This window comes from Prosopis cineraria, unplaced genomic scaffold (assembly GCF_029017545.1).
Source record: "Prosopis cineraria cultivar Desert tree isolate PC_DT_omini unplaced genomic scaffold, ASM2901754v1 PC903, whole genome shotgun sequence".
NCBI lineage: Eukaryota > Viridiplantae > Streptophyta > Magnoliopsida > Fabales > Fabaceae > Prosopis > Prosopis cineraria.
This window is the reverse complement of record NW_026556228.1, coordinates 27,393-39,494: the sequence shown is the minus strand read 5'-3', so window position 1 is coordinate 39,494 and position 12,102 is coordinate 27,393. Positions and strand designations below refer to the sequence as shown.

Below are 12,102 nucleotides of genomic sequence, written 5' to 3'. Positions count from 1 at the left end.
TTACATTTTTAAAAATACAAATATATAATATTAAAAAAATAAAAATAAATAATAAAAAAATTAATATTTTAAAGTATAATCATATATTTTAAAATTTAAATTCAGTTTAAACATAAATCGTTTTATATTAAGAGTAAAATGAAAAAGAACCTAAAAGGATTGTGTGCCAGCCAAAGTTCATCTTTTCAAAACTTATTAAAACTAAGCTTTAAAGCCTGATTTTGTTAAAAAAAACACAGAATTTTTTTAAACCCAAACCTTATAAAAATTAAAATTTAAATAAGGTTAGGCTCGCCTTTATTCCCTATTCTATGTGTGTGTGGAGGCATTTAGGCCTAACAGCAAGGTTCATATTATTCTGCTACGTATTTAGCGTCTAGTCAAAACAATATCCTACCCACCTTATATCACCAGGAACAAGAGCCACCAAAATATTCATTTTCATAATTATTTATTCAACAATCAACACCTACACACACGCACACGTAACTTTAATCTCTTCCCAAATTTCACTGTAATTATTAGCTCTTACGTCTTGGTTTAGTTATTCATATTAATTATTAGGATTAAATATGTTACGTACCTGATCCTGGAAGGAATTGTAGGCTTGAGATGATCTTCTCCTCGGACTTCTTCTCCCCTTCATTCTGCTTCTTCCACCCATCAATCCTGCCAACTTTACACCGTCAACTTTCGGCTAACAACTAGCATTTAACCAAAACAGCCTAAACGAAAGAGGCATACATTTAAGACGAAAAAAACGCGCACGTTCAGATCTCAATTAAATTTCTTGCCCAAGAAAAGTAATCAGAATTTGACTCTGAATAATGAATAGTAAAGTTTACATGTGTACAGAAAAGTGACGACTCCTTTGTCCATTATATACATGCGCGCGCGCGCGGGCGGCAAGAAAAGTTTCTCTGTGACGTCCCGTTCGATCTTTTTGGATCTCCCCATCTATCTTTTTTTTTTTTTTGTTAATCACACTTTTTCATTTCTTCTATATTTTTTAGCTAACTAACTTTTTCGGCCAACATAGTAAATACAAATACAGTAACTGTATCTTTTGTATTTTTATTTTATATACTCATCACACGCGCGCGCGCGCTATATATATCCGTATATATAATTATATATATATATATATAGTATTTAGTTTTTAAAATATTTTAAATGTATTATATATATAATTACAAGCGTTTCCATTGCACTAAACAAATTTTCGAAAAAAGAAAAGAAAAGTGATAGTATTACTACATCCCTCATTTAATAACTTAAAGATATAATATAATAATAATAATAATATAAGTCTAGAGAAAATAGAAAAATATTTTTAATAAGTAATGTAAAATAAAATTTTTCCCAGCGAAAATAATAAAATAGAGCGAATGATTTTTTTTTTTTTTACAAATATTGATCCGCTGGTTGTTTTCAAAAAATATAAAAAAATTCAAATTAATAACCCCTTTTACACTAGAGAAATGAAGATGGTAAGTCCTGTTTGGTTTCATGGTCTGAGAGTTGTGTTTACTGTAGGGTTAGAAACCGTCCGACACTTCGCACGCCACCAACCAAGCAGCACCGATGCAACAAAAACAACCGGTTTCACCCGATCCCGGAAGCTCACAAATTTCTTGGAATGTGGAGCCAAACGCGGCGTTCAACTCTCCGTCCAAAGGGACCGAGAGACAGAAGGATAATGAGAGAGGAGCGCTAAGATTACCTGAATCAGCAGCGTTGACGGAGATGGTGCGGCGGGGATTCAGATCCGAAGTGGACTCCGAGGCGTCAAGCAAGCGAGGGCGGAGGCGGTGGAATGAGCGAGAGCTGTGTTCCAGCATTGCGGTGACGAAGGAAGCTTCTATGGAGTTCAGGAACTGCACGTGCTTCTCGTCCGTCCAAAACGACGCAGTTTCAGCAGCCGTGGCGGGATAGTTCTCGTCCTGCGACTCCATCGACGAGGATGAAAACGGAGAGATTACGGCTCAAAAGCAAGCGACGGAAGGCGGAAGCGTGAGGATAGAAGAATGCGAAAGAGGTAAGAGTCGCCAAATGGAAGAGAATTAATTAAATGACGATTTTAACCCGCGATCCGTTGGCGTAGATATTTTGAAGCATCTGATTGATTGATGGATATGGCATCCAGGGAAAATAATAGTTTGACTCTAGGGTTTGGATCGATGATACATGATTTAAGGGAAATGGGTTTGGAAAATGGGGGAGGAAGGACTTAGGAGGCACTAATGAAAAGTCAAGTCACGATCAAAGGAGTGGAAATATCTGGGGCGTCTGGGGAAAGGCGAGTGAGGGAGGAGTATTGAATTACATCTGGCTGGGTGGAGAACAGGGACCGCTGGGTGTTAGATATTTTATGGTGAGAATCATCATTCTTTATTCCTTTTTTCTTTTTCTGAGTTTTGTGAAGATATCAACCCAACCCCTCCATCGACCATCACCAATCACATCTCTACAGTCCCCTGCCCAAAGCTTACCCCCGCCTACCGTCAATTATTACTCCCTCTACCCCTACCTCTTGACCTTTACGCCGCCTCTCGGGTGTCATTACTTATTATCGATTACCTATTGCCCTCTCCGTTTTAAATTATGTACACGTATATAAGTAAAATACAATTATAATACTTTATAATTTTTTTGATTATAAATTTTCAAAAATTTTATGCACGTTCAAAATTATTTAATTTTTTTATTTGAAGAGTTATATTAAAAATGTATAGTCAATAAAATCTTATTCTTCTCACATTGTTTTATATTTAAAACAATAAAATTTTTATAGTTATCTTATAATTTAATATGGAGAAAAATATTAACTAATTTATATTTCTTTTAAAAAAATTGATTAAAATCTTGATTTTAAAATTTTTCTTACATATTTTCAATTGTGTCGTAATATTTAATTTATTTAAAACACTCTCATTAATTATTCAATAAATAAGGGTGTAATTGAAAAAAATATATATAAATCTGCCCTAATGCCTTGCTTTTGGATTAAGTAAAGTTTTTAGAAAACAATTTATATTATGATCTAAAAAGAGTTAAATAGTAAATTTTCTTTTAAAACTGCAGGTCTTGGAGCATTTAAAACTTAAATTTATTTTTAATATAATATCTCCATTTAATATTTAAAATGATATAATATTGCTCCTATTATTAACAAAAATACTTTGACTGTTAGCTAATAAGAGAATAATAGAAAAAGAACTTACAAATTACCAAAAAACGGGACAAAAAATCATAAATTTTTTTATATAATACTTATTTGCAAATTTTTTATATCATTTTCATTATTTTTTTTTATTAATGAACGATCAATGTTAATTTTAATTAACAGTAAATGTGATGTTACATTGTTTTTTGAATTTGGAAAGAAAACATTATGCAAAAAAAAATAAGTTCAAATTTATAAATGCTCCTAAATCTATAATTTAAAGATAAAATTATCCTCTAGCCCTTATTTACTCCTTCATTCAAAGATATAAAGTATTTTTTAAGGGGTTGAATGTTAAAAATGTAAGATATTTTTTATTTTTTGAAGTGTAATCATTATCTTTTTTTTAAAGTGTCCTATTGAATAAATTACTTTATATTTATTTTAGGATATTTATAAGAATAAATATAAAAAACTAAAGTTAGTTTACAAATAAATAACTATTTTATTAGGGATGAGATTCGGTTAATAATAATTTATATTTTTAATAGAGGGAGTATAAGATAGAGAAGGTTTTTCTTTTCCAATTTATAATGTATGTTATTGATTTTTTTATCATATATTTCTAAATTTATAATCAAAGTATATATATTTAATAAAGATAAAAAATTTTATTTAAGTTCTTAGGAGATGAATGATTTGTAATTAGAACTTGAGAGGGAGTATATAATTCACAAATAAAAAAAAATTATCCCTTCATCCCTTTTATAACAAACAATTGACATTATTTATTTTAAATTTAAACGTAATAAATAGCTAGCTATTATTTTGTGAATATTATTGAAAATTTTATTTTTAATCCTTATTAAACAAAATAACTATCATTATTTATTAAATACACAACCACCATAACAATTAATGAGTTTTTTAGAAAAAAATCTTAAATATATTTATTTATATCTTGACTTTTTTTCTATGTATAAAATTTGTATCTTGACTTATGTGATCTACTCTCTCCTGACTAAAATATAAAGAATGATAATTGATTCACAATTTTAAAAAAATATTAGTTAAAATTCTAATTTTTTAAAATTTTTTACATCATTGCAACTGTACCTGCATTAAATTTTTATATAAGATCTTTAATAATAATAATTAAAATTTTAATGCATCAATTTTTTTAAAAAAATAAATGAAATAGGAATATAGTTAAAAAAATAATTATAAAAGTTACTCATACTTTATACTTTAGATTAAATAATATATTTAGAAAATGCCTTATAGTATGATCTAGACAAATTGATTGTTTTTTGTTGAAGGACATGGGTAAAAAAGTAATATCAACATCAATATATTTATAATAATAATAATAATAATAATATTTGGGATTATATACAGCTTATAACATGGTATAATTGTAACAGGGTATAATGCTGAATAGATACAGCTACGCACCATTTTGGTTCTCCTTATTCCCGAGGCAAAGAAGTTTAGGTCACATTTGGTTAATGAAAAAGAAAATAATAAAAATAAATGAAATAATGAAAAATATAAAAGAATGAAATCACCGTAACTATAAATTTATTTGATAGAATATTTAAATAAATAAAAATAAAATTTATTTATATTATTCGTTTAAATATAAATTAAAATAAATAGGTCATAACTATATTATTTCTTGCATTAATGCATTTGCCTTCTTTCCTTTTTGTTCAAAAGTTTTCCAAAAGCTTTTAGTTTAAATTCATACCCACATGCATAACATTCTTTAAAAAAATAAATTATTTTAAATTTAAATTTTACTCTATAAGAGAAAAACATTAAGGAAGATATGTAAAATATCATACACAGGGAATCAAATTTAAAATTTGACTAAATTCAAAAACTTCTTTAAAAAATATTTTTTATAAGATTAAAAATATTCTAAAGAGAAAATAATAAATACAATTAAAACTAAAAATGTTATTAAATTTAATTTTTTAAGAAAAATTAACTTAAAAATATATAATTGACTACTGGCAAAAATGAAAAAAAATCAAGGGAAATAGGCTAGATATGTGAAAAGTTAACAAGAGTATTTTGATAAAAACATGTTGAATTCAAGGTGGGTAACATGATTCCTCTCATTTTTAAAAAGGCTTGCCCAATCTTAAAAATATGATAGTCCATATTTTTGGGAATGGTCATTTCTTGTCACTTATAAACAACCAACATAGATAAGATTGGAATAGAGATATGATTATCATTTTATAAGCCAAAATTTGTATAACCATAGGTGACCTTGTTGCCTTGCAGATATAACCAAAATTTTTACACCAATCCTGTGACGAGTCCCTAGTTTTAGTTGCTTCTACATATTGGACAAAGTTGGTAGGAAATATGGGTTGATTTCTCACTATTATTTTTTTTCTCTATTATTTTTTAATATAAATTTAAACTGTTCAAGTTAAATTTATACTTTTAAAAATTATTAAATCTAAATCATAAAATTTAATTTAACAGTCTAAATTATAAAAGGACAGCGAACTTTGGAAACATGACACAGTTATTTAAAAAATAATAATAATTACTAAAAAAACCCTAAAAGTTGAAAATACCCATTAAAGATTGGGCCTGGATTCCTCTTGGTGGAGAACTCGTGCCCGTAAAGATTTTTAATTAATGATGCTATGAACCAAGTTTCATTTACTGGATAAAACACAGAGTTTTCTTTTTTTTTTTAAAAAAAAAAGAAAGCTGAGGTGGAACAACTTGTAACATGTGGAAGTTTAGTAGACACCTGCTTGAGAATAAAAAAATATTTATAAACTATTTTCAATATTTATAACTAGAATCATAGAATGTGCAATTTTTTGTAGGGTAGATAATGTTTAGTTTTAAATATTTTCTTATTGAGCTTCTATCTTAAACAAGGGAGATGTTTATTTTGTTTCAATCACGTTTTTTACTTTTAAACACCATTGTGCTTTCAACTACCTTGCTCTTTGGTTGGCATATTTAATTTTTTAGGTCTTTAACTGTCATTAATATTTAAAAAGTTCTAAAATATCATTTTCACAAGTCAAAAAGTTCACTCCTTAACAACTTCATATATTACATGGGATAAGGGCTTTTCTTGGTCAAATTTCTTCTATGCGTTTTGTTGTCTATATTTAGACATGTCAATGCCATATTGCCATCACACCTGACAAGAACCCAAACCATCGTTTCTGCATAAATTTCCTCGGCACTTGTTAAGCCCATTAACAATTTTTCATAATAGTTTTTTTCACATGTACCTTCTCATACAAAACAAATAGTAATTGAAATAACGATAATCATTTGAAAATTTTATCTCAAGAAAAGTTCTCATTTAATCATTTAAATATATTTCTTATCTCATTCCATATTTTTAGTTCTACTTATGAGTAAGGAGGCAGAGAGCTTATTTTCAGTTTTCCAAAGCAGAATAAAAAATAAAAATATAAATATTCTCAATGCTACAGTGAATATTCAGTCACCATGGTAGAAACTTATAATAAATGAATAGAAAGTAGAGGAACAAAGAGAAAATGAGTAAAGATAAGGGTGAGGGAGCCCTTTAGAATCAGAATTCAATCTAGAAAGAAAGAGAATCTCCCAGAATTACTGAATAATAATTTATTCATGCTCATAATAATTCATAATAAGTATTTATAATCTACAACAACAATAACTTCCCTATCCCTAATACAAACTGACAACAACTAACTTAGGATACTTGTAATCGCCAACATAAGACCCATGGTAAATATATAAAATACAAATAACATGATAATTACTGACAATAACTAACTTAGGACACTTGTAATCGCCAACACAAGACACAGGGTAAATATATAAAATACAAATAACATGATAATTACTGACAATGACTAACTTAGGACACTTGTAATTGCCAACATAAGACACATGGTAAATATATAAAATACAAATAACATGATAATTACTGACAATAACTAACTTAGGACACTTGTAATCACCAACATAAGACACATGGTAAATATATAAAACACAAATGACGATAAGGTTCTGGTACACTAAATTGACTCTTCATCATAAATAGGACTACCTAGGCTTTCCCTAGAATAAACTAGCAAAGGAAGATGGCTCCTAAGTCCTAACACGCCAGCAACCAGAATAGAGTAAAATATACATCCACACGATAATGCATATAAACTCTTGTCAATAAAGGGGGAAAATCTTGGATACAATTTCTCAAGTGTTGGCTATACAGGAGGGAGACAATCAGGACACAAGCTATCAACTATATAAAATATTCAAGCACCCATCTATATTATTTTATAGCCATGCAAACAATGCCCATACCCACAAACAAATTCCCTAAAAACTCTGACTTACAAGTTCATGTCAGGGCCCATCACATTTAGCATATTACAAGATTGTGTAGGATCGTGCTGGTTTGGATGATCAATAATCATTGTGGATGAAGAATGAAAGCCTACACTTTGTACCTAGAATACAAGTGATTCGTACAGTTATTTCTTATCCACAAAATAAAAGAAAAGACCCAAAATAAGGGAGTGGGCTTTATTTGCTGATCACCATCCCCAGAAAAATTAGCTGGGGGCCCGGAGCAAGTCTTCTTTCTTTCCATCAATGTCCATCCCTTTCACACTTGCACTCAGTGATGATGAGTCACAATTCTCCTTTTCACCAAGTTCAATATTACCATCTTCATCGCTTTCTTCCTCAAGTGCAGAACCCTTTTGCCGAAGCTCTTTGACTTTAAAAAATTCATCATAGTGAGCTTTTCTGTGTTCTTTGAACCTCAGGCTCCTATCTGTCCACGTGAGAATAGAGCAAGTAGCATGTCAATATAAAAGTATCAAACAGACTCACAATGGCTAATTTCTCCAGACAAATAAGTCTGGTTTTCAGGTATTCTGAATTTAACAGCAGCTGATAGCAACATGCTAATGGCCATTAGATATCCATTTTCTGACAGTGAGCATTAATCCAAGAATACCAAATTTAATGATTTTCTATGGGCGATCCCCAGATTACATAGCAGATGGAATTGCTTGACTTAACTTCATGATCTTTTCAAACTTAAATCAATTCATGCTTGATTAAGGTTCTAAGATATGCATATTAAACTATTTTAAGTATTTGTATAAACAAGTATTCATCATAATAGAACCATTTTAGATGAAGATCAACCCCGATAAAGATTCAAACTTTGAATAAGGAATAATAAAGCTTCATTTTTTGACAAAATCAGATTATACACAAAGCAAAGAAAAACCTTCATCATCTTGTTCCACTGCATCTGATTCATCCTCAGATGATGTCCAGCCACTAGATCGACCAATCCTGTTTCTGCTACAAGAGGCGCCATCTTCAGCTCCCACTGCCACATTATCATTGTCAATACACGAATTAAAGCTTCCTTGAAGAGATGATGAAGAATCTACAAAGTTAAAGCATTAAGGTGATAAGCAGCTGTGCATAGGACCCAGAACACAGAGCTAAAAAAAAAAAAAAACTCAGATATGGATCTTCATCTAGCTACATAAACAAACAAATAGATCAATATGCTTTAGCATTTAGAAATCAGACCATGTAAAGGCCACACAAAAAAATGTAGTACTTGGCAGTAAGACTTTATTGGAAAATACTCATTACCAGAACAATTAATGCAATGCCAGATTTAAAAATACTGTTAACTTGCCAAAATAAAAGCAATACATTGTTTCTATAAGTATACAAGCAGATACATACAATTATGAATGGACTTAATCCAATACGTGCTAGAAGATGTCGAACAAGCATTCAGTCTAAGCGTTCTAGTGATCTGTACATACCATCATCATCAATCATAGGATGATATGGAGTCTTGGGCTCAGTAATTTTCTGCCTCACAGGTTTGTTTGCCTCAATTTCTTCAATGTTAGCCTCATCCCATGTTACACGGCCTCTGTTTTGCGATAACAAATGAAAGATTCATAATATTAAGAATATGTGAACAATCCTTATAAACAAAAAACTTTATAAATAAAAAGCTATGCAGGATTCCATTCCCCATTTTCTATAATCTAGAAAAGTTCACCATGTCTTAAAATTGCTAAAGGGTAAGACAACTTTGACGTGCATTTACTTTCTAAATCACTTCTGAAGAGATTTGAATGACAAAGTTTGGAGTCTTAGAAAGCCTAGGATATTTCCACAAGTATATCTGAGAGAACTGAGGAAACCTTCCATTAGAAGTCACTATACCAGGTTAGTTACAGCCTCTTCTATAGAGAACGGAAGAGGAAAAAGGGCTATTGCAACTAATTATAACTGTTACAGTGAATAAATCCAGAAAATAGCAGCAAAGTGGTAAACGAACAAGGAGCAAAGTAGAACAGTGTCAAGCTACTCCCTTGACGTTTGAGAGGCCAGGCCTCTCCCATGAACCAACCAAAAGCCTCCCCCGTTTCCTTAGGGCACACAACCCTAGATAACAGTCTAACCCTTGCCCTCATTGGGCCTTGGGCCAGCATCAGATCCTATTTCTGTACCTTTCTCCTTGGGTAGCTTAGCGGCCCTCTTTCTCTCATAAACACAGCCCGCTTGGATGTTGGGCTTATCAATATCATACAGCAATGCATTCATCCTAGGCTATTTGGTTGACATTTTGTACCAGCATTCACTCAGCTACAAATTCGTTAACAATCTAAAATGTTAGAAGCTGTCTCTGAAAGCACATCATCCTGCTATCAAAACCTCAATGAACTTACCAGACCATTGACCATAACATTGACAATACTTCTGACATCCAATATGATTTAACACCAACTGTATAACCAGGGAAATGACAGATAGTAACTCTCCCTAAAAGCAGCACACACAAATAAGCTTACCAACCAATCATATTTTATCATTGTTCTCACAATCTCTCCCATTATCAGCAGTACCAATTCTAGACCAAAAACTCAAAAGTTTATTTATAAACTTTATTTGACTTCAATAACTGATTTCATCCTCAGAAAATCACTGGAACAATAAAGCTGTAGTGTTCTCCAACTTACAGAATAACATGGTCCTGGCAAATTAAGGCTACTTAGGACCATTTGCTGACTCTTGGCTGACTAAGAAAAGTACAGGCCCATATAACAAACCACTAAGACCCAATAAATCATGTACCTTTACTGTTCTACATTTGCAATCTGTCTTTTAAGTTAAAATACAATGCAGTCTCTTTTTGCTTCAAACAGAAACAAATAGAAAGCAACAAAGTCAGCACTACAAAATTGTTTTCATATTCATGATATGCACGCTGTAAACATAAGTTTATGTATTTTCAAGAGTCAGTCTTCAACAAGAAAGTGTGAAAAAAATTCGCAAACCATTGGAAGGTACAAGTAATCTATCTAAAAGACTTATCAATTTATTGCTTAACAGTATACAACCTTAAATAATATGGACCTTTCTGATTTAAGTCATATTAAGCAGTTTCTTCAGAAAGAAATAAGCCAACTAATAAAAAACAGATTTCTTGCATTACTTCATTTTGCTAGATGGATGAACTCTTCAAACACGATGAGCATGCAAATCAATCTCCATGTGGCTAGGACAACTGAAAAAACACAAGAAGTTCAATCCTTAAGTTCTTAAACTTCAAAATCACATATTTGGTGGGGAAACAAAAGAGAAACGATGGGGATAAAAAGGCAGGTAAATGCTATAAATAAATTCAGAGACAATGTGAACATAGATTTGATAAAGAATCAAAAGGAAAACATAGAGGAAGCAACCATGGGAAAAGACAAAATCTGGTGCTGCTGTCTAATATAGGTTCTTAAACAGATATGCCACCATGATGATGATGCAAAAAGTTGGTTGATCACATCATTAGCAAGGCCATCATAATTATAAACAATGGCTAATGTTTACAAGTGAGTGTCTATGTGACTGCATCAACTAAACTAATTGTCAATGTGTGTGTGTGTAAGTAGCTAAGCCATATTGCTCAGAGAGTTGTGAATAGTATCACTTTCAATTTTAAGTTGGATGCAGAATCAGGGACGATAACTAATGTTTAAAATTCCAGCCATCATAATTATAAACGATGCTCCCTTTGGTATAAGCTTCCACAATTCTGTATGATCATATAACTAACTCAACGGTTTTTGTGGTCCGGTTTGAAATGAATCTGAACCTCCAAATCATGTTTGGATTGATCTAAATGTTTCTATAACAATAAACTGATAGTCTGAATCAATTCACACTCAAAACCTAATCCTCTGAGAAATGAACATTTCAATGAAAGCCATATTTTTTTGCCCCTGAATTGAAAAAGAAAAAGACATGACTCCACGAGCAAGAAGCAAATGCATAATAATGTTAAAAATGCAAAGTAATCAGATCCAGCTTCAAGACTTTTGAATCCAGCTCCAACAATAGCAAATAATGAACGGAGATCCATGAATCTAAAACATTGATTCTAGTGAATTTCAGAGGCAAAAAGTAAATATAATCGATCATTGACTTGTTGTGAGAGTCTTGCAAGGAAATGGAATATTAAATCAAACAAAAAATCCAGATCCCCGATCAAACTAGAACGATAATTTGAAAGACACGCTATCAAGTTCACAATATTGGAGTCTATCCCGTGGTCCAACCCACTTCGAAGGGAAAACCAACATTCAATTTTGCTGCAATTTCACCGAGGAACAAGAGGCGAGAAGGAATGGAGAATCCAAATTGGTCGCTAAGAAAAGAAAACGATTGGAAAAACTGAAATAGAATATTGCCAGGTTTAGGGGGAATTGGTCGAACTGCCCAATAAGCAGCAATTTCAAGCGTCAGAATTCTTCGCCGCGATTGAGAATTTTATAGTTCCAATACTGCCCTTCTGCTTCCGGGTTAAATATCCTCTTTTATTTCGACCATTGAAACGGGGAATTCAC

The 12,102-nt window shown here is 31.3% G+C and overlaps 2 protein-coding genes across 2 annotated transcripts; both read right to left on the bottom strand.

Annotated features, from left to right (window-relative positions):
* Nucleotides 1-579: 579 nt before the first annotated feature.
* On the bottom strand, nucleotides 580-2,505 carry LOC129298748 (uncharacterized; the record flags this gene model as incomplete). Its single annotated transcript, XM_054937178.1, has 2 exons — nucleotides 1,724-2,505; nucleotides 580-669 (listed from the first exon to the last, which is right to left on the bottom strand). Coding segments are annotated over exons 1-2 (322 nt in total), but the record flags the coding sequence as incomplete, so codon positions are not given.
* A 4,848-nt stretch (nucleotides 2,506-7,353) lies between these two features.
* LOC129298747 (protein phosphatase inhibitor 2-like) lies at nucleotides 7,354-12,069 on the bottom strand. Its single transcript, XM_054937177.1, has 5 exons — nucleotides 11,837-12,069; nucleotides 10,698-10,769; nucleotides 9,013-9,125; nucleotides 8,454-8,618; nucleotides 7,354-7,988 (listed from the first exon to the last, which is right to left on the bottom strand). The coding sequence occupies exons 2-5, from the start codon at nucleotides 10,700-10,702 to the stop codon at nucleotides 7,765-7,767; spliced, it is 507 nt and encodes a 168-aa protein (XP_054793152.1). The 5' UTR covers nucleotides 10,703-10,769; nucleotides 11,837-12,069; the 3' UTR covers nucleotides 7,354-7,764.
* Nucleotides 12,070-12,102: the final 33 nt, after the last annotated feature.